Source organism: Paramormyrops kingsleyae, chromosome 15 (genome assembly GCF_048594095.1).
Source record: "Paramormyrops kingsleyae isolate MSU_618 chromosome 15, PKINGS_0.4, whole genome shotgun sequence".
Taxonomy (NCBI): Eukaryota; Metazoa; Chordata; class Actinopteri; order Osteoglossiformes; family Mormyridae; genus Paramormyrops; species Paramormyrops kingsleyae.
In genome coordinates this window covers 5,546,842-5,570,184 of record NC_132811.1, presented here as the reverse complement: position 1 = coordinate 5,570,184, position 23,343 = coordinate 5,546,842, and the positions used below count along the sequence as shown (strand labels likewise).

The 23,343-nt window shown below is 43.2% G+C and overlaps 3 protein-coding genes across 5 annotated transcripts; 1 reads left to right on the top strand and 2 right to left on the bottom strand.

The window, feature by feature from the left end:
• Positions 1–1,988: 1,988 nt before the first annotated feature.
• On the bottom strand, positions 1,989–4,729 carry org (oogenesis-related gene). The gene is made up of 7 exons (XM_023843983.2): positions 4,616–4,729; positions 4,171–4,251; positions 3,487–3,709; positions 3,200–3,348; positions 2,861–2,971; positions 2,429–2,471; positions 1,989–2,094 (listed from the first exon to the last, which is right to left on the bottom strand). The coding sequence occupies exons 1-6, from the start codon at positions 4,667–4,669 to the stop codon at positions 2,451–2,453; spliced, it is 639 nt and encodes a 212-aa protein (XP_023699751.2). The 5' UTR covers positions 4,670–4,729; the 3' UTR covers positions 1,989–2,094; positions 2,429–2,450.
• A 4,937-nt stretch (positions 4,730–9,666) lies between these two features.
• Positions 9,667–14,326, top strand: LOC111860204 (inactive tyrosine-protein kinase PEAK1). Of its 3 annotated transcripts, none has more exons than XM_023843655.2 (4): positions 9,667–9,930; positions 10,225–10,306; positions 11,032–11,543; positions 12,348–14,326. In XM_023843655.2, exons 3-4 carry the CDS (start codon positions 11,169–11,171, stop codon positions 13,440–13,442), a joined length of 1,470 nt encoding a protein of 489 aa, XP_023699423.1. In that variant the 5' UTR covers positions 9,667–9,930; positions 10,225–10,306; positions 11,032–11,168; the 3' UTR covers positions 13,443–14,326. The 3 variants fall into 3 exon arrangements, with proteins under 3 accessions (XP_023699423.1, XP_023699422.1, XP_023699421.1); XM_023843654.2 differs by having other exon boundaries at positions 10,193–10,306; XM_023843653.2 differs by having other exon boundaries at positions 10,152–10,306.
• Positions 14,327–15,451: 1,125 nt separating this feature from the next.
• On the bottom strand, positions 15,452–22,351 carry oaz1a (ornithine decarboxylase antizyme 1a). The gene is given in 6 exon segments (XM_072699907.1): positions 15,452–15,978; positions 16,074–16,159; positions 16,285–16,460; positions 17,898–17,984; positions 17,986–18,043; positions 22,097–22,351. Coding segments are annotated over 6 exon segments (660 nt in total). The 5' UTR covers positions 22,222–22,351; the 3' UTR covers positions 15,452–15,850.
• Between the last annotated feature and the right edge of the window lie 992 nt (positions 22,352–23,343).

Genomic DNA, 23,343 nt, shown 5'->3' with positions numbered 1-23,343 from the left:
TTATGCAGAGATGTAGGACAGAAAGGAAAATGACTCCATATGGAACACAGTGAGCAGGATGACATACAGGAAGTCACAGGTGAACACGCTACACAAGCTGCACTGCTAGTAAAAGCAAAACTGTACAGAAGTACAGCAAAGTCAAATGCCTGGCTGGTCATTTTCACACAAATATAGATGCACGCTAGCTAAATAAGAGGGTCTTTAAAGTTTGCAAATGATGCCAAATGTAAATATTCCAAATAGTGTGGTCAAGCTTAGCAGCAGATCAAACGAAAACAAGTCTCAACCCTTCCAAAAATTGTCACGGACATTGCCGTGTCCGTGATGCAGGTCCCAGAAGCCAGATTTTGTGTTTAGTCGGATAACTTGTCAGATTTAGAATTTGGTGATCAGTGGTCATTGTCAACACACCACAGCACACAACAATGAAATGTGTCCTCTGCATTTAAACCATATGTGACTTTTTTGTGACATAGCAGGGGGCAGCTAATTCAGCGCCCGGGGAGCAGTGCTTGGGGGTGGTACCTTGCTCAGGGTACCTCAGTGGTGCTTTGCTGGTCGGGGATTCGAACCTGCAATCTTTCAATTACAAGTGCGCTTCCTTAACCATCAAGCCACCAAAGTTTAAATTAATTCTTTGTTCGCTTTCATTTAGCCCAGACTACCTTAAATCCAAAAAGCTATCCTGGCCCTTAATTCAAAACTGCATGTTAAACTAAACCCAACTGTCATCCCCCCCCCAAAAAAATTAAATAAATCACATTTCCACTAGAGGTCACTTTTTCTGCAGTTTCTTAAACTTCCTCTGCACATGTTTAGCTATGGATAGAGAGATGGGTGCAGCTTACACAAATCAAACATACCTAACCTAAATTTCATAACTTGAAATGTTTTAACCTGTAGACTTGTCATTAAGGCAACCCTTGAACTGAGGGCATGTATAAAGTACATATGCTAGGCCAGCACAGATATTACAAATAGCTTAATATACCGCCCAGGGCTGTAATATAATACAACTTGCCCACAGTTTATCACTAAAAAGCATTATGACAAACTGGCCTTAGCTGCAACCTCACATCAGTGCAGATCTCTATGTAACATCATTTCCATTAAACCCCTGGCAAAAATATAAAACGCATGCATGTGGTGACGGTTTAGACACCTTGGACTAACACTCAAACACTACAGACAGGCCAACTGTAGGTCTGTTAAAAGAAACTCAGAGGCAGATGTAGGATTAATGCCCTGTCTGCTTGTTCTAAAAGCAGATCACTGTCGGACCGAGTGAAAGTTGACAAAAATGCTCCATTTTGCATATTGATGTAGGAGAAAATTTCACTCATTTGTGGAGTGATCTGTAATAACTTTAGTATGTCAATACATTGGGGGATTTAAAAATGCAGTGAAGGATTTATAAACTGGTTGCAAAACCAGCGTCGTACCACTTCAGATTAACTACAAATTCTTTCAGTAGAAGAATTGTGTTTAACTGCTGCACATTAAACAGTCACACCTGAAGAACTGAACTAAACCAAGTGGGGTTTATTTTACAGCTATATTACAGTGATTGCTAATGTAGGCTTTTATATTAAAGTATATTCCTTTTCAGACTATGCAAAGGAGCAGTACCCACTGATGGAGGGGCTTATTTATCCAGAAAGAACATTAAAAGGAGAAAAATCACTGTTGATTATTCACCCAGCACAGCATGTGCTGCTAGTCATTTCTATTTTGTATAATGGTGGGGGCCGCAGGGGTTTTGGTCCAACAGGGACAAAGGAAATTAACACATTATGACCAAGCAAAAAACCCATTAAACACACACCACAAACACTGCTACTGAGTCACTAGTAAAATGTACTTTTCAAAGAAAATGTATTACTGACCATTTACAGCAAATAGCTAAAGTGAAGACCAGTCATCTCCAGCAAGAGCCCCTGTGATTAAGGCAAGTTACACCCTCTAGTGGACAATCACAGGAAGCATTTAAAGTTAGAATGAATTTATTGTTAAATTTGACCCACAAAATTACATACAAAAAACATTAAGACAACGTTCTCAGGGAAGTTTCAAAGCAGAAGTCCATAACACCTGGGGGGGGGGGAAAAGCATTACTGTAAGGTAGTTCAGTTTTGAAATGTACAATATGGTAACGTAGCACATACACCAATGACGACCTTTAACCCCTACCCAGCCCTAACCTAAACCATAACTAAGGAAGCAGGGACTGGAAAGAGAAAGTATATAGTTCCCACATATACAGTTAGTAAACCATCACAAAATGACTAAATGATCTGCATTAACACCTACAAGTCAGCCAGCCATGCCAAGAGCAAAAAGTCTTATGCATGCATTCATTCATTTCTGTAGATGAGATTAGCCCAGTAACATCAGCAGCCCATTTTCCCAGTAAACAAAAACATACCTGATCAGGCAACCAGTGTCCACTAAGGATCAGGAACGACATCCTGAAAGAGACCAGCATTAATTCCTCCTCATACCGACGTAGAAGCTGCTAAAAGGCTATTAGCGGCAGTCTGAGGCTACCAGCCCTAATGCAAGCCGTGTTCCGCATCGTCAACTAGATTCACACTGAAGAACAAAGACTGAGCACAAACTCCTGGGGCTCGTTTCACAAAACAGGATTTCTTGCTTAGCCAGATTTAAGGTAATCTGTTAGTGAATGTAGATACTCCATTTTAGGGCAACCCAAAATTGCACAACATTAGGCTTTGGCCCATGTTCTTGCCCAGGAATGTAAATTTTATCCCAAGGAAATAATCCATTGCCATCAAAAACATGACTAATGCACTTCAGCAGAGAGAGCATCAGGCTTAAAGGATAAGGCCTGTTATACCGTCAGCAGATCTTTGATCCTGGCGATGTTGCCGACCTTCTCGATTTCAATGTCACTCTCCGTGTCATTGTGAGTGCGGTACTCTTCGCTGTCCGTCTCCAAGGTGCTGGGCTGTTTAAAAAGGGGCAGGGAGACCAGTTTGAGCATAGACCAGCTGACAGCAACCATTGATTAGAAATTTTTATCACGCTTGTGCAACTACTTGCAAAACTCCGATCCAGAAACACTACATCCTGCTAAAGACCAGCACTGAGAACTACAATCCAAAATGCCAAAGCTCAGCTGACGGATAACTTGGGTTCTCAGTTTTGTAGTGGCCATGCAGAAAAATGCTTTAACCTCATAATCCGGATCCTCTTGGCAGTCTTCGTCGGCCAGCTCTTCAGTCAAAGCCTCTACCCAAGATGGCTGCTCATCATCTTCATCCACGTCGTCCTGTTTTCGTTTGCTACCCTTCCCACAGGGCTTCGTGGGGGAACAGCGGACATCTGAAAGATGGCAGCCCAGTCAGGCTCACAGAAGATGGCAACAGCTACCACCATCTAACAGCAGGCTGCTATTAGAGGAGTTCATGTCGGCTTCTGTAGGTCACAGTAAACAATGCAACCAGAGTAGGGGCTGCTTGCCTGGTGACACAGAGCAACCGATGCTGGTGCAGACGGGGTAACCCAGGAGACTCTGCACGCGACGGGGTAAGACGGCCAAAAAGAGACGGGTGATCCGGCGCAGCCGCTTCCTGCCTGTACGACACTGACGGGCCGGAGGGGACCCAAGCTGCACGGCAGAGGTGTGGCTGATCTCAGGCCGAGAGAATCCGAGAAGCCACCAGAATCCATTCAGGGCACGCATCTGTGGGAAAACGCAGGGCTAGTCATATTCACATCATTTCTATGGTAATGTGAGGAACAGAGGGGGACTATAAAATGGTTTAAACCTAGCACTGAATTATAATGCAAAGTCACCCATAGGGAGGTTTTAAAAGCTCACCCAACCCCCAATAAATAAAGAGTTGCATGAACTCCAGATGCAAGAAGTCAGTTATAACATGAACCACTTCCAAAGATTATGCAAGAGCAATTCAGTTGTACTTCTGCGGTTAGACACTCAAAAGCATCTACATCTTAAAGTTGAGAACTACATCACGAAAAAGAGTAACATTTATAGTCAGGGACACGTAAGAGTTGATATGGACGCTCCCCCAAATGCAGAGGAGAAAACGTTAGCGAAGACTAGGCGATACAAGTATACAGAAACATCAAGAGATGGAAAGGCCTCCCAGCCTGCTTGAAACAGCTGAACAGCAAACATACCGTGAATCTGACCGGCCAAGACTGCGAAAGCCGGCGGAGGAAAGCGCTCAGGACACCGTCTTTTCTCGCCACAGCCGCGTCCTGCCGGGCAGCCATCGTTGTAAATGCGACCAACGTGCATTTTTACGCAAAAGCGGCACATATGCAGCCCTCAATAGTGAAGATCCAGTTAGAGACACACATGAACAAACCACATACTGATACATCTCCGGGAATACCTGATTTACAAAAAGAACCATAAGGTTTCCGGTAACTCCAACATGTAACCATTTACGCCATCTAACAATGGCACATAATTAGCTAGTTCATCAACCCAAAACTAACAAATATTCCGAGTGATACGACAGAACTTAAATTAGATCAACATAATTTATCGCCATTCTCCTCTTCATATTACTACCACTAGAACATATGCATGCATATTTAAGGGGAGGGAAAAAAACACCTGAGTATCGTCGGACGACTCGGGTTCGATCGTGTAGCTGCACTGCGAGCTCATCCTATACCGCCGGCAGGGCAGGAGTCCGCGGCCGAAATCCTGTTTGCTAGGAGGCTGCACACCTACCTTATTTTTGCCTTTTTTCCTCCAATCAGCAATCGCCTGCGCACTTGGAGCGGACACCAGTAGTTTGCACAAATAACCAATTAACCAATTAAGCAGTGCAGTTAAGTGGGAGTACGCCTGTATAATATGAGAGGCGCTGGTAACATTAAATATTATGGCTGCGAAGCAAAAGCGCTCAGTTTCGAATTTAATTCTAATTAAGGTGATCTGCTTGAAAGATACTGAGGTTGAATGTTTTTATTTTGTTTTTCATTTTGTTGCCATCATTTGTAGTGTAATATTTATCACTCCTTATATTCTACTTGCTAGTGTTCCTTGTCTAATAATTCTATCATCGATCCACAATCGTCATACTGTCCGTGTGTTTTACATGAGCATTAACATAAAAAGTTCGTTAAATGAAATTACGTGAAAGATTTTTAATGCTCCTGAAATCGATCTATTTAGCTGTAGTGAAATTTAGGCAAATGCATGTTATCGCCTCGATCACCATTCTTGTCGGTGATTTTTATCGGTAATACTTAATAATAATAATAATAATAATAATAATAATAATAATAATAATAATAAACTTAAACGAAGTTCCACCCTCCTGAAATATGCCTAAGGTGTGATGTGTGAAACTGTTCCGCATGGTTGCTTCTGTTCTACATCATTTTAATCATGTTCTGCTTTGTAGGCACCATGTTTTTATTTTACAAGTCATTTAAATTATTACAGGATTGTTTGAGGTTATTGCCCTAAAACCAGAGATGCGTGCCTTCTGTCAGTTGTCATCAACTTGTGTTTTACAAGACCGCAGTGGTCGGCAGGGTTCCGCTAATCGATAATTAGTGTTTCCACTGACTTTGAAAACCTTCGATCATTGGACCACTTGGCTTCCACTAAATTCAGTCCCGCTAACTGTAATTCCTCTAAACTTGTTTTCACAGGTGAAGTGAATAATGTTTAACGGTAAAAAAACGTTTGTAAACTCTAACATCATACATATTTGTCCCGGTCTGTTGTGAGGGTGTCTGTAACAGTCTGGCACGGTGTTGGCTGATCACGTGTAAACATAAGATGCGTTTGGTCGATAACTTGTGGTATTTAAGGTAGTCTGGGCTAAACGGAAGTGAAGGAAGATAAGGTCCATTTGAACTGGAGTACCCCGAACCAAGGCCTGTATCATGAAATTGGATTTCTTGCTTGATTTAAGGTACCCTACCCCAGGATTTGGATGTGTTTTTACACCAACACTGGGACAGAGAACTTACCAGAAATATCTGCATCTTGGTGAGAGGTCTGTAGCTGCAGCTCTGGAGGTCATCCATATCCCAGCCCCCATACGGTTTTGTGACTTAAAGCCAGAGCTTTCATGTTAACCCCATTGGGTAAACAACATCAGATCAAGAATGAGGAATTGGTTCCTATGAGACAACCCATTCGCTCTTGAGAATCAACAAAATGTGTCAATTCACTATCAACAAGCCTGTTGGTCTAGCTATGCATCCCAGTCTCTCCATCACCATGCAGTCACTGGAAGCCCAAGGTGTTTCAGAGAATGAAGCCCAAAAGTTAAAAAGTGACAATGCAGTGTCTACTGTCAGTCTGATTCCTGTCAGCAAGACAAAATGCAGATTTTGAGGTGTTTCGCGCAAACATTTATTCTGAAGAGGGCACGACAAGTAGATTTCAGTAAAGAGATCAGTAGTTCTAAAACTATTATAATCAAGATGGACAAAACATAAGTAACAGTTATAAAACAAATGAAAGAATAAGGACAGTGGATGAGTGAAATCTCTCTTTAAATAATTTCTAAACAATTAATTTAGCAATGTTACATATTGCTCACCTTATTGCATTTAATTTATTATACCTTTTTTGACTATTGCAAAATTAAGCAGAATAATTAAATGCTATTTATATTATGTGCTACACTTCTGTGTAGCACTGATGTTATATGTTTGTATTTAGCTGAAATAAACAGTAGCACTGCTGAGTTGATTGTTGACATGCACAGCGACGCCTCAGTATGTCACATGTGCTGCCAATAGATAGTGGCATGTGGCTCAGTGGACTAAGCCTCTGTTTGAGATTAGAATGTCGCTCGGTGCAATAATCACATCTGTAGGCAGTCCTAACCATAGTGGAGCATCACCACTGCACCCCCCAGTTTGAAACTAAGTGAAACTGGCTGGCAAATCAGCAACCCTTCAGAAGGTGCCTATGTCACCCTATCTATGGGCCCTTGAGCTAGACCCTTAACCCCCCGGGTTGACTGGCCCTATCTATGGGCCCTTGAGCTAGACCCTTAACCCCCTGGGTTGACTGGCCCTATCTATGGGCCCTTGAGCTTAGACCCTTAACCCCCTGGGTTGACTGGCCCTATCTATGGGCCCTTCAGCAAGACCCTTAACCCTCCAGGTTGACTGGCCCTATCTATGGGCCCTTCAGCAAGACCCTTAACCCTCCAGGTTGACTGGCCCTATCTATGGGCCCTTCAGCAAGACCCTTAACCCTCCAGGTTGACTGGCCCTATCTATGGGCCCTTCAGCAAGACCCTTAACCCTCCAGGTTGACTGGCCCTATCTATGGGCCCTTGGGTAAGACCCTTAACCCCCAGTGCCTTGAGTGCCACAGCAGGTGGCTGCTCGTCACTGCCAGGCTTGCTCTTGTATATATGTGTATCATGGAGAGCAAGCTGGGGTAGGCAAAAAGAGGATTTCCCCACAGGGATCAATAAAGTGTCTATTATTCATGATCCATAGACATTCAGCCCTGCGACTCAAGTGTTAAACAATTTTTCTATAAACATGTAAAGGAAGTGAAACAAATACGGGATGTCTTTGGAATTTTAAGTTTCAAGTTTTATTGTTATGTGCAGAGGAACAATGGAATTCTCATGCCAGAAGTTGCAGGTTGCAGGTGGGCGGGGGGGGGGGGGTGCAGGGTAGAACAAGCAGTAGTGCAATACAAGACAAAACCATGCAATATAAGAGAGTAAGAACAACAAATAAGTAATAAATAGGAAATATGAGGGTGCACCATTACTATGGCTGCGCAGTAAATAATGATGATGAATTGCAGAATAGTGGAACAGTGTGCATGACAACAGTTATGCAGTGAGTGGACAGATGGGAGTCTGTTTAACTGTCTAAATGCTTCCATTTTACAATAATACCACTTGCAGCTGACTGTGGAATATCTAGTAAGCGAAAAAACTCACAAACTGGTGTGTTGCAAAGGTGGCCTGTTATGACAGTACCATGGGTGAATTCACTGAGCTCTTCAGAACAACCCAGTCTTTCACAAATGTTTGTAAGCCCGACTTTACGGCCGGGTGCTTGATTTTATACACCAGTGGCAGTGAGTCTGAATGAAACACCTGAATTCAATGATTAAGAGTTGTGTCCTAAAACTTTTTTGTCCATATATTGTATCTTCCACAAGGACATTTTCATTTTATTAAGTGTCATAATTTTTTAAACTGAGTTAACTTGTTAACTCTCATGTAGAACTATAATTTGTGCTTCAATTTTTTTAACTACTGAATGTTTTACTACTTCTGAGATATATATATATATATAACAAATTACTGAAGTGATGATTTTAAAACCAATACATTTCCAATATTTTTGCTGAATTAAGCAAATGTCCCAAGACTTCCTGTGGGTCCCATTTAATGATCAGGAGAGGAAGCCTGGCTCTGTTTGGTGTGTGCTAAGAAAGATGAAAGATGGCTACCAGGTTTCATTTGATATCTCTGCAGGTTTATTCTTAGTAGAGTAGTTTACTCTGAGCAGCCATTCTCCCCCAGTTGCTGTATTGTCCTCTGCCAGTGCAAAGGTCGGATTCATCTGCCCTGAAGTGTGTGCTGACGTGACAAACACAGCACCACCCAGACAGCAGTGATGTTACAAGTGGCTCTTCACTTTCTGGAGTGTGGTCTGTGAAGTAGCCATTTACGAAGAGTACGAGTGGAACTCTAGATTTTATAAACATGCGCGCCACTCATCACGCCAGTTCAAACAAAGATTCTGTAATGAAAGTAGAAGTGTCTGAATCAGGCACTTTCTTGCCCACCTGCTTCCACAATAGAACTCAGAGATCCCCTTCAAACTGAAATGATGAGGCGGCCGCATTCCTGTGCATGTAACCATTATTACTGGCCTGCTGTCTCAATGTTGTCCTTGTGTAGAGCTCTACTAATAAACTAATAAAGCAAACCATTGTTCACCTGGCTCTCCTTAGATGACCATTGGCCTCACCTCTCTGGCCGTAAGAATAGCTAAAATATTTTCCTGCGCAAAACTTGAGGAGTAGTACGTTGCCCCAGATTAGGCCTGGGGCAGATCTTCTCCTTTGACTATTCCTGGAATGCACTTCTGGCTCCCTCTTGTGGAACCAAGGGGGACTGCACCAGAGGCAGCATCATTGTGGCCAACATCCCCAAACAAGCCAGACCCTCTGACAGCCTGATATTCAATTACCTGCTTTTTAAAATATTTGTGTATAAAAAGACCAATGTACAAAATGTATTTCCAAGGTTCAGTTTTGCAAACTGTTTTCATTTGGGCCTAATTTAATATGCATTTCTGTAATTGTTCTTAATCACAAAGAACCTTTTGCATCTTTATTGCAAGAAAATGTGCGAAACAAATAATTAAAATCCGTGTTTCAATGAGTAATGATGGTTAAGTTGTTTTTCTAACTAACGAAAAATTGAAAGGTACCGTGTATGAGGAAAGAGGAAGGTTTTTTTTTCAGTTAATCTCTTATCACAAATAGGAAGCATATTACATTAGGACAGGATGTGAACAGATGCACGAGAGAGAAAGAAAAAGGAGAAAAAGTAAGATGAGAGAGACAGGGGAGGGGTGCTGGGGGGGTTCTGTTCTTCCTTTTTTTGGTTGAGGTTGGCACAGAAAAAAACATTATATAGTGTGCACAGTTCCGGTACCAGCTTGAGACTGCACAGATCATGGGACGATAGTGAGTGGCACTTGTCAGGCAGACAGAGGAGGAGGAGCAACTGTAAACTGCACTAAGAGTAAAAGTCAGCGTAGACCCCGCTTAGCACACAGGGACGCCGAGACGTTTGATCAGGGAAGACTAGAGCGCCGACTGATGGACGAGCCCAAACAAGCAGACCTCGGAGACGCCGGGCCAGATGATCCCCTCCGGCCCCCAGAGTTACCCGCGAAACGACGCAGGTGAGTCCGACATGCTTCACTCATCTGTCAGCACCATCTTCCCCGTATTTAGCATTAAGTATCAGTGAAGGAGACAACATTCAACTGTAAAATAACTACAACTGTGTAATGCAATAACTTCAGAAGAGTCTCCTCTTTGTACATCATGCTTGTAAACACCCTAGTGTTGCAATAATATTTGAAATAATCACATTAGAGTAACTGGCATTGCCTTTGCCCAGGAGCCTATATTCTCAAAGCTCCATTTCTGACCCGGGTTCAGAATGGGACCCCAACAATACTTTCACACCCCAGAATGAGACGCGCACCCGTCCACGGGATTCTTCTGCACCGACCGACTGCCAAGCGGACCAGTGCCCCATACACCATCGCCATGGTGAGGGTCATACTCCATGTAACCACGTACAGTTTTATCGATGCATCAGCGTTAGATGAAGCTAAGGTTTTCTCCCTGTCTGATGCTCCCTTTCCCATTTTAAAGTGCGTACTTGTTAAACTGGGGGAAGTAACACCTGACACGAGATCTTGCTTTAGAAACGCACCTGTCTGTTTGCCCAAACGATCGAAAGTGCCCACCAACTCGGCAACCCACCAACTCGGCAACCCACCAACTCGGCAAACTGCATCAAATTCTCTTTTGGTCTACCGACGGGGACCCCCCCCCAAAACCCTTAACCAAAAATTACAGGGGATGTCTGTCAGTCACCTGCCCCTTGAAAAGACTCAGAACGGCCCATTTTAGTGGAAACATTCTAAGTCTTGCAGGCAGAGACATTTTTGCAGAAATTTATAGGAATGTACTTCATTCATGCAAAAATGTCTTTTTTTCCAAGTTTCCAAAAAGGGGGCACTGTTTGGGCGGGCAATCTGACGTGGTGCCCTGCACCCAGTACAGAGGCAACCACAGTCACGGCATTAATTCCAGCATTATTATAGACACATGGTGGGGACGTCTTAGATATAGATTTTGCCTCCACGCCCAGGAACTATTAGCTCTGGCACTCGAAGCCAGGAGGCCACATAACTGTAACATACTGACTTCACAGCGACCTGTTTTTATTTACATGGATGTGTTTCTCTGTCTCTCCTGCAAACGTGCAGTCAGATTCCTGTCGGAAAACTCGCCACCCCCCCTGCCAAAAAAGCGACTCGTCAGGGCCCTTTCCCTGCCAGGGGGCAGTCTGTCGCCCCGCTGCTCTTCCCGGCTGAAAGGCCAAAATTATGACAACCTCATTTACATGATCAGACCTATGAAAAATCTGCAGATACACACCGAGGCGGATGATAATCTACCAGCTGAGGGCCCGGTCCAGTTAAACCTGAACATGCTAGACTTCAATACCCCAGACAATCAGCTGTCCAGCTTTTTCAAGAACTTCAAGAACCAGGAAGAGATCTCTCTCCATATCCAGCAACGACAACTGCTGTTTCTGAAGAGCGTGGTGCAGCGACTGGAGACATTGTATCTTAAAGGGGAGTCCAACCAAGGGGTGGAGTCCCTGCAGCCCGGAGACTTTATGCTGAGTGGGGGGCATGCTTGCAGGCATATTGGTGGCACCATCTACTACCCCGTTGTTTGCCCCAAACTGCCAGCACGTGTGTTTGCAGCCAAGGTAAGTTTCTCTCCAAAGGGCATTAGGAAAAATGTATTTTGCATCATCGATTTAAATTATGGGGCAGTATGGTGGTTAGAGCTGTGGTCTTACACCTCTGGGACCTGGGTTCGAGTCTCTGCCATGGCTCCATGTGTCGTAATGGGGTTCCCTCTAATGGGTTGGTGTCCCATCCTGGGTTGTTCCCTGCCTTATGCCTGTAGCTTCCTGGAAAGGTGCTGGACCCCTTAAATAGAACATGCAGTTAAAGAAAATGGATGGATTTAAATTACCACCATTGTTGGTAGCCCTACGCAATTTCTCTATCTGCTAAAATTCAACTGTGCTTTTTGTAGATACTTATATAAATCTTATAAAAACACAACATGGCCATGTCATTAGTGCGAATGCCAGGTAGTCACTGCAGAATGGGATGTTTTTAATTCAAGAAAGTCAAACATGAGCATGGGTTCTCACAGATGGCCCTAAGCCACAGTTTTGAGGTATGCCCTTATAAGGTTGCAGTTGGTTCCTGTGACTGAACTCTTGTGACACCCACTTCCTCTGCTGCCTGCTAGAGTTTAGAAATTAACGGAATGTTCTATATATTACCTTATGAGTTTGTAGTTACGGTTGCTACATTTTATGCTTATAGCTGTTGTTCAGGTATATTTAAAAACTCATAGTAACTCATATCCTGTAACTTTACCCCCCCCCCCACTGTAGATGCTACATGCATATCAAGCAATAATTATTCATTTGTAACCGTTCTGGGCTGTGGTTTATATGCCATAAAAAATACACTGCATGTATATTCATTGACAGGCTGTCAAGTCCAGCACGGAGACTTCCGGATTGCCTCGTCCAGCGAGGCTGCCGCCCCACGTCAACATTGAGAAAGTCTTTGCGTATTTTAAACAATGCCCGACCCCGGCTAAAGAGAAGAAGCTGGAAAATATCAGACAAGAAGGCCAGGAGAACAAACAGGAAGACATTACCACTGAAGGTGTCCGCTTATCTGATGCACAGTCCTCAGTGTTTTTGTCTGAGAGCAGCACAGAACTAGATAGGAATCTACCGGGCTGCCCTAATGGTGAGAGTCGCACGATTCTTTCACTCTTGTCAGAGGGCTGCGACATAGCTGTTGTCAAACAGGTGCCTTGGGGGACCTTGGAGGAGTTTGTGCAAGATGGAGTGTCGCTCCACCGCGCTCAACCTGAAGCATATGAGAGACGGCTGGGCCTGCTCCTGCTGCAGGTGACCCAGGGGCTGCAGCATCTGCGCAGCCACGGCGCCACGTGCACACAGCTGCACCCACAGAGCATCCTGCTGGTGTGGCCAGAGGCCGAGGGTGGAGGGGTGGGTGACAGGGCACAGGAAGAAGGCAGGGACCTGAGAGGATCCATAGAAATTCTGTGGGGGGAATGGGGAGCCCCACGAATCGTACTCACCGATTCCCGTCCGCTGCCCGAGGCAGACGAAGCCCAGGACCCAGAGGAGTTACAGCTTGGCAGTCTTCTGAAGCACTGCTTGCACATTCCAGAAAACCCCTCTGCTGAAGATGCAAGGGGAGCCCCGGGGGAGACTCTGGGGTCTCCCTATACCCCTGGCTTGCTCCAGCTGGCCGCCTCGCTCCAGGAAGGCAAGCTGCAAATGTCGGACGCCATCGGGGTCTTACAGGTCCTGCTCTGGGGCCCGAGGCTCCTCCAGCAGAACCCAGCGGAGCAGCTGCTGATCGAGAACTGGCTGTCAGTGAGGCGCTCACTACTGGTGCTGAAGCTGGCGGAGAGGGGCCTCTCCGTGGACCAGCGCGCGCTGCAATGGGAGGACTACTTATGTCTACAGTACCACAGCCTCACTTCCCCAGACACTATACTAAAAAGCACTGAGGTCCTGGGACTTGGAAGCTTCGCACACTAATGCTAATGCTAAATTACTCTGCAGGACGATCTTAAAGCGCATTAGTCTTTGCTGCTGACGCATGTGTCAGGAGCTGGACACCAACGGCACTTGTCGCAAAGTGAAACCCTGACTTGCAGATATTCTAGGCTACGCTGAGAACCTATAGAAACACAGCAAAGATACAATGTAGCACACAGCGGCATGTATAACAACAGCTATAACAGCAATGTCACACCCAGTATAGAGTTCATATAAAGATTTGACCAGCTCTTTATTTAGAGCGTCTTACTAATTACCTTGTCAGACGACGTACGGTAGTCCTGAAATGGATTCAGTCACTGGCTGGACCACACCCGTCACAACATGTCAAGCTGTAATGTAATGGTGAAAATGTTGTGTATTGTCTGCTAAAAAACTCAAAAGATTTAAACTAAAGTATATGTTATGCAATAAAATTAAGATTTGCATCCCTCAAAAGAATTATTTATATGTAAACATTTCACTTTGTGAGTATTAAAACCATTTTTAAAACTGGATGCAAACTAAGGGTGTGCAAATAATGTTTTTTCAGTTAATCATTTTTAAAAACAAGATCTGTGATATTTTATGATCCATATTTTAGGCCAATATGCATTTTCTGGTTTTCTAGGTCCATTGTACTGTACTGAATTGGTACTGGACCGTATTGCATTGCAGATTTTGGGGCCACGTGCCTGGGCTGTCAATCGAGATACTTGTCTTCTGGTGCTCAGGCAGCAGAAGCATCACTGCACCTCATGTGCCATTAGTAGTTAACATTACACTTGCCCTTATGTCAGCAGACACTTTCTTTGCTCATGTAAGAAGTCTTACGGCAAATCTGTATTATTCAATTATAAACCTGAAAATTAGCTGCATCAAAAGTATTGGGATGATTTGCAAACTGTACAGACTATTTACAAGGTAATTAACCTGTGACACATGTAAATGCATGTGCAGACTTGTCTCGGGAACCCTGACAAACACTGATAATTGACACTTCCCGATTCCTGTGGGTAAATTCTCTTCACGCCTCGCCAAACTTGCTCTGTAGGTGAGAACACACTGGCCACAAAAGGCAGCTATGCACAGCAGTGCCCAGGGAGCTGGGGGTTAAGGGCCTTGCTTACGAACCCATAGATTGAGGTCAGGCTCAAATTGACGACCCACTAAGCCACACACTGCCTGTCAGCATATTTTGAGAGCAGAGCACCTTGTAATACACGCAAGCAAGCAGGAAGCTATATTTCCCCTGGCAGCTATTATGAAAAATCATACAGTATTTGACCACTATTTTGAATAGAAAATTAATAATGTTCAGTTTTTAAACTTGGTAAAGTTATTTGTTCAGAACACCTTGTGTGTTCAGGGAGGAGATATTCAATAAAAATCTGCAGCTACTGGTATTTGCAGCTTACATAGTGCAATGTAACAGCTTCCTGAAAGTCGCATGTACACAAGGGTAAAGGTCTTAAATGGTTATATTGGTATATAACTTGAGACATCAAGGATGTGCTACCGCCAACCCTTCTGTCACAACATGCATGTGGACCTTCTGAACATGAAGATCACAAATTCTTAACTAGTTTTAGTCCATTCTGTGCTTTGAAAAACACAGGTTGCTTGTGTTTAAGAAGTACACCCTTGTGGTCCTCCAGATTTTAGAACACAAACCTTTGGTTTTCTTCCTTCGGTGATTCTCAGTTTGTTTCCAGTGATCTCCAGTGAAGTTTTTGGAGCTTTTTATACATCTCTCCAAATATGGAAAGTTGCTGAAGAGCATTTCATCTCTTATCGAACTGATACCGAATCGGTAGCTCGTGAACTGGAATCGAATCAGGGCACCTGTGCCAATACCCATTCCTAATGAAGACTGCACCAGTAATTATTTGGCACAGAATGTTCACATTCACAAGGAGTCCTTGGATGAAATACCAACTTACACATTCATGCAACTCATACCAAAACACTATCATTCTGGGTAACTGCATGAAAATCAAAGAGGCAGATTAAGGTGAACAGTTTTATTTTGCACACTGTATTAACATGGGTTATAAATCCAGTGACAGAAACAATCCAGAATCATGCACACAACCAAGATCAAACAAATCAATATAAAACCATGGAAAAAAATACACCTTACACAATTCTACAGAACGATCAGTGTGGTATTTAATCAAAACGCCTACTGAAAGCATTTCCACATCTGGTACCCAGAACAGACTACTAGCAATGACACACCCTAAGCTCTGTATTACGAGTGGGGGTACCTCTGATATGATGTGTACTAAGGGGGGGGGGGGGGGGGGGGGGGGGGGGGGCAAAGGAAATAAAATACTGCCACAATGCAGAAATTGAAAGAATTCCAGGAGGAACAAGGAATGTTTTACATAACCTGCCAACATTAATCATTCATCAGACGAGTCTCTCTCCATGGTATAAACCATGAAGAGAGCATCGGAGCGGGAGGGGATGAGGGCATGACCCGGTCTCACAATCTCAAAGCCCAGGAAGCCGAACGTTCGTAGCAGTGATGCTGGTCGGAGAACAAAGAAGACTGTTACCAACTGAAAGTAAACCAAGAGGTGAGAAACCCAGAATACCGGAACCAACATGGGGGGTCAAACGTACCTCTATCGTCACGATTCTTGTGGAAGCAGATGAAGACATGATCTACCTGCAGCTTCTCTTCTGCAAACTCCAGTAGGAGAGCAAAGCTAAGAGGGGAAGAGCAGAGACATTCAGGTCTTGCATGACAGAGCTTCACGTAGCAGTGGGCACTGGGCTCATGCCTGGCCTCACGCAGTCCAGCAGCCGAGCAGAGCGATCACCCCAAACCCACCTGTCCTTGCTGCCCTCTGGCAGCACCCCCGGGGGGATCTCGACGTACAGACCGGCTCCCTTCAGCACACCCCTCCAGGAGCAGTGCCCAGCCTCCCCCCAGCAAGGCTGGAAGTGCAAAAAACGCACACGGCCTGACGAAGGGGCAGACTCCTCCAGGACAAGCAAGCGGGCATCCTGCAGAGGGAGACAAAAGCTCTCAGGCATGCAAGGCTGAAACCGCCATGCGCAAGGAAAGAAGGGAATTCACACTGAATTCTAAATAAATGAGGACCCAAGTTCAAGTGGGATCAGTAGGGCTGCAACTGATAATGCCAGCGTGAAACCGAAGAGATTTACTGTTCACACGATGTACATCATGAGTTATAAGCACCAATTTCCACTAGCACCTCTGAGAATCACCATTTTAAGTTAGCATCAAACACTACTGGAATTAGCATTTGGTTGCATAAATTTGCATTACAAATCCATTCCATTCAGCTATTCTATACTACTTTAAATAAGTAACCAGGAATGCATCAATACATTATGATATGCAATAAGCTACCAATAATGAATACAGAATGTGCCTTTTCCTTCAGATAACCCATGCAATAATCCATGCAAACAGATGAAGATCACTGGTATCTCCAAGCATTTCAACCAATCCTGATATTGGTCACACAACCAGCACGGTTTGCTCACACTTACGGCCCTGCTAGTAAGCGGGGCCATATCAGCGTGAGTGACTCCATTCTTGGCAGTATACAAGCGGGAAAAAACCAGATCTAACCATTACCCCATAGATTTCGTTTATTGGTGATTAAGTGCGAAAATAAACTGCTTCAAGAACTTCAACTACATGTGGAATTTAATTCACATTGTTCTGCAATTAAAGCAGCTCATTCCTGCAACGATTCATGGCCACAAAAAGAGCACTAGATCCGGAGAACTGCATCTCTGGGAAGCCGCTGGACACCGAAAAATAGCACTGGCAGTTGTTACAAGTAACAATCTGTTAGATATTTGAAACACTGAAACATTTAAGCAATTCATATCTGAAATATGTATGATGTTGACAATATTGTAAAATTACAACTGAGTCTCATCAGTGCATCCCCTCCAAAGATAGAAGGCCTGTGACATTGTCTCGTGTTTAAAATTGCACAATGCGTGCTGCTCTGGTTCGCGTGTGGGTATGCGTGCAGACGCAACTATGAACTACATTTGTCTGAGGCCGGTGCATGCATATAGCAATGATGTTCCACCAGACCAGCAGATGCATTGCAAAAAGCAAAGCCGTATAGTGAAACGGGTCAACTAATGGACAGTTTGCAAGCTAATACTAGGCTTGGGTGGTGCTATGGCAACACTATTCCACAGAATTTTGAAATCACTTAATCACTTAGAGGTTCTCTACAGCGTAAAGTGCCTCGAGGTTTAAATATCACATTCACACTTTAAATCTTGTCTTTTGGCCACATTGAACAATTAGTTGATTAATGATGCGATTAGGTGGTCAAGAAATTGTTTTTGCAGCCCCAGTGATCAACAGATATGCATTGGGTGCGTTAGCCATTAGTCACGGATGGCAAGTTCGGATAGGCTGACGTGGGAGGAACACAAATGACTCACCGAGTAGAAGAGCTTAGCTGAAAGACTGTGATCCCTCTTGTCATTCCCTCGCCCACCTGGGATCTTCGACAGTGGGTGAGGGCCATCAGGAGCACCACCGAGGCCCTGGACACAGGTTACTGCAGCACTGGGTGCACCGACGTGGGCTGTGGCGGGGACTACAAAAGAGGAAGGGAGACAGGTTACCAGGGGCAACACTCCCGGATGGAAGTCAGCATGCAGCTACAAGTGCCAAGACAGGGGTGGGCAATATCATCCGCAAAGGGCCGGTGTGTATGCAGGTTCTTGGGGTAACCTTTAGGTCAGCCGTTCAGACCCAGGTGCGAGGACTCTTCTGCCAGTCAGTCCTCTAATTAGTAATTAGACAGTTGCAGCGAAAACCCACTTTCTGGGTAAGATTGCCCACCCCTGTGCCAAGACCGGCCACAGCACAATAAAGAAGCGTTGACAATATGCGAAATTAGAGTCAGAAATTAAACCGCTTCAAGAACTTCAACTACATGTGGAATTAAATTCACATTGTTCCACAATCAAAGCAGCTCACACTTGCAAGCATGTCTCCTAGACATTCCCACCACGAGGCTGTCGAATTCTCGATTCTAATTATAACCACACAGGGTAAATCACAGTAGAAAATCATTGCACAATAAATTGTTGAAATAAAGATTAAGGGGAACTATGCAAGTAAATTGCCTACAGATCACTTAGAGCAGGGCTCTTCAAACCTGGCCCTCGATTCCAAATTCAGGCCTTGTTTTCAGTTCTACCAGGTAGTTAGTTTAATAATGACTGATTCTGATTGGCCAGAGGCTTCACATCAGGCTTACAGGTAAAGGAAGGCTGGAAAATCAGCAGGGCTTGGCCCTTGAGGACCGGGATTTGAATAGCCCTGACTTAGACAATGATTCAGGCTGAGGACCAAGATCTGTGGTCAGTGATTAAATACCAAAATAAAACTTGACGTAATGCACTGACATAGTCCAGTCATACTTGACAGTCCTGTTTAGCCTGCCTGACCGAGATGGTATTCAATGTGTGCGGTGTAGTACTACTATATTAAATTTATAACATTTTTTAAAAGGTATCCTCTATGGTGATGGCATTGCGTTCTTAAACCACCTGCCTCAAGATGGAAAACTTCAGCTCTATGACTCAGTAGTCAAGTACATTAATATTAATACTGTAATTGTATTTCAATAATTATTAACTTGCGTTGTGTGTCATTAGGTTACTTGAGGTTAGGTTAGGGCCGGTTACGTCAGGTCAGGTGTATACGTCAACTCGCTTAACGACAAAAATCTAACAAGCTGGTTGGAACCGCATGTTATGAGACTGCATAGCCAAATGTAGAATGCATTAGCTACCAGTCCGTCAAATCACTTGCTTTTGCTCAGTATCTATGGAATACAAAATATTTCCATACAGCAGAAGACAAATGTCTTCATAACCAGTTCTCATTTGCTTTTCTCCACGACTCATTTTTGTTTAAATCTCAAACACCTTACCAACAACAAGGGGTGGAATAATTATGAACTGAACAGATTTTTCAGTTCTGCTTCCTTGGTTTTAACATCAGGCCACAAATGCTTGTTGCCATGACAGCGCAGTATTGCTCATATACTGAAATGATCACGAAGACGGGAAAACCGATCTTAAGAGAAATTCATTCAATTTGTAGATTCTGTATATCTGAACATTTATTGTTAATGAAACCCTAATGGGCAGAGACTAAAACCCTGTGCAAGACTGAACACATATTTAAAACTAACATCATGCAAATAGGCTTTGCTGGATTCAGAGAACCAACGATCATAGCAAGGTTACATGCACAATAACCAAATGACAAGCAAAGAGAAACTGAACACTAACACACCCGCCGTCACTAACACGGAACAAAATCTCTCTGAAAAACTGAAGGCTAACCAATACATCAAATGCTTAATCCAGGGGTGGGCAATCTTATCCAGAAAGGGCCACTGTATGCGGGTTTTCATTTTAACTCCCTGACTAATAGAGGACTGATTGGATGAAGAGTCCTCACACCTCTATTTGATCAGGTGACCTAAAGGCTATCCCAAAAACCTGCACACACACTGCCCCTTTGCAGATAAGATTGCCCCTGGAATGGTCAAAAGATCGCAATGTTACAAACCTATTCCAGCTTTTGAAAAGGAAAAAACTGGGAAAAAAACTTCCTGTCGGAAACAGGATTTATTCTGCCCTAATTTAACAAGCAACACTACTTACCACGGCACTAGTTTATTCTTCACTCAGCTTATGTACTCTTCAGCAACGTCATTAAGATTACAACATCTATTCAAATGGACAATTTGACGTTATGAACACAATACATCCTTTCAGGCCTTTTTCTTGCTGACATGCTTAAACATGCCTGAAAACGTTATAGGAGCATGGATCCTGAATAAGAAAAGCAGATCCCACATGACCTGATATTTATCACTCATCACGCTCACAAAGGCGAGCGAAGTTTGATGTTAAATGCATGAAGGAAAACATCACAGCTACTTCGCAAACTTCAAACTCGCCCTCCTGTGAGGGTAATAGTTCACCATTATTCACACAAATCCAGAAGCTCCACTTCAAACTGCTAGCCTATTAAATCTACCAGCCCAAACATTATATTGGATATAAATTGGCCTCGTCATGAATCTCTCCTTTAAACAGCTTTTCAGGCAGCAGTAACAGCTGCTAAAATTACAGTCCTTACCACACTCACCACAAGAACAGCAAGATTTTAATTGTAAAGAAAACGTGAAAGACTCACGTTACCTTAAGACATTTATCAAGCACCTACTGATATACAGACTAAGAGAACCTTATTAAAAGAGGGATTTAAGGGATAGCTATACGTTCAAAACTTCAACAGATTACCTATTCAAATGACTACAACGCATAAAGCAGAAGTATTCAAGATTTACAGATTGATCCGTGAAGAGAAAAGAAAGAATGTACGTGATTAACACGAGCCATCTACAAGGAGGGCGGAGCCTTGGTCTATAGCTTCAGCAGTATGAATAACTTATGCTGAGACAGCGGAAACCTGTCAGGTCATCACATGGACTCAAGTTCTCTAGGTTAACACTCCGCTTCAGTGTAAGTAGAGTGCTGCTGTACACCTTAAGTTTCGAAATGATCACCTGTGTGACCTTCCAATATTGCTAGTAATTTATTGTAATTTCAGTGCTACATTGTATAATTAAATATTTCCTAAACAAAGGTCTTCCCTCGTTTTAAAGAAAAAAATTTGCCTTTCAAATTAATTTTAAACCACCCCAGTACGGGTACTTCTTGCTTTATAATAACGAAACCCCAAATTTTATACAAACACCAAGCTTATGAGCAGGCTAAAGTCTGACACATAGCACAGAGAGAAACCCCAAAGTACATTATGGTTAGCTAGATTTGCCGTGCCAATTAGGCAAGCACAGCCAGCCATTACATAAGTCAGCTACCTCTTATGCCATTTTCCAGTGGTTTTGTAATTATATGTATTAAACGTGCCCGATTATAGATGCTAAACTAGTTTTACGCAGAGAGCCAGCAAAACAACCTTGTTTCACCATTACAAACCAACTACTTAGCTACTCATGTAGCTAAACTGGCTAAAGTTCTAGAAATTTCTACCTTAGCTTCAGAGAACCTGAAACATAAAAAAAAAATCGACGTCTATCACAAACGAAATTTAAAATTCAGCCGTTACGGTTTAATACCAGTAGTACCAATAACATTTTGGGTGTATCTAGCTAAGTCTGTATGATTCGCTAGGTTGCGTCAACTTTGTTTACAAATGAGCAGGAGCAAAGGTGGCCATTTTCTCGGCTCGGTGCGGCACATTAGCCTAGCATAGCCTAGCCTAGCTAGCCGGCCGGCTACACCGCTAACTGCAGCCCAGGGCAACCAAGGACGGTGTCAACAGTTCATACGAGTCTTCGACTTCATCCGCAAATAAAAATATTACAATTAATCACATATTAAAATTACACGACTATTAGACTGCGTGTTACATAGGCATTTACTAGTTATATAGGAAATGTTTCATTGCTGCAAAGCTCATATTCAATCCGGTAACGTTTAGTAAGAAACGTAGCTATTTCTACCATTTCGGTGTCGTCAGGTTGCGATAAAAACTTTCAGGAACGCATCAAGCGTCAATGTCAGTGATTCCCTCCCGTCCTTACCTCTCACTTCCTAAGGTATTACAAACGCTGTTCAGGCCGCCGTGTGGCATTTTGGCTATATTTCTTTCCTTTTCTCTTACAAAACAATGACTATTTAATATCGTCTGTAGGCTGGATTTAACCATCCGGCCAACGTCCACTAAAGCAGATGCTTTTCCCGGCCGCTGTTTCTCTGGCGAAATGGTGACCGAGGCGCCAGCCGACGGTATTTATGCTAGGGGAGGGATTCCCGACAGCGCGTGCACAAAGAGCCCACTATCGATTCCTTATGGGCGTGTTTTAATTGCTGGGGATAATAAGCAACACTACGAAGCAGTAGCGTACTGTGTTACGTATGAGTCCCTTTTTGTTGATGTAAAACTTAATTAATTATGTTTTCAATGCATTTCGCCATTCCGATTATGGAAAATTATTGAATGTATGTTATTTCTTCGCAGTTCCAAAGGGGGTATGTGCACAGCGCACTTTAGTACAAGTTCGCAGATGAAGATTCTTTTTAATTATTTACCAAATTCTTCGGAAGTTTAACCGTGTAATGAAACGCTGATCAAAAGTCGTGAATTCATAAACGGTTTTTTCCGTAGACATAGGGCAATGGCGTTTTAAACTTTGTTTTAGTTCTGGATGCTGAGTATCCTGCAGAAATGGATGAAAGATATTTTGAAAAGTTAGTATAGGCTAGTTACCAAATTGGCATCTGGTGTTTTGTAAAATTCTCTAAGACATAGTTCAGACAGTACTGTTTACATATTGTTCTCCAGAATAGTTTGTTCTTTCTCATGAAACATTCTGTACTATAATTTTGGAAACTTGTGGGAAAGCAAATAAAGCATTACACCTTTTCTGGCTCCCATGATAATTGTAACTGTAAGACAATAATATTTTGCCTGGTTCCAGTATTTGTTCTTGTGTTGAGTCCAAGGACTATCCCGTTACATATCCTTTCCATGTTTTTATTTGCTCAATAAAAGACCAAAATCGTACATAACCATATGACTCTGCATGTGAACAGCACAGAATGGCTCTCAAACACGTAAAATTACCTGCCATCAAGTTTAAAAACACAGACAGTCATCTGAACTTGTGACTGTAATTTCCCGAATTATGCACTGTCCATATGGGCATGTCCATATAGAATCACCTGGTACCTTTGCTGACCAGTGAGTTATTAATCACCATTGCCAGCAAGTAAGTCTTATTTTTAATTGTGACAAAATTCCTTATTCCGTTATTCACCGGTTCATTCA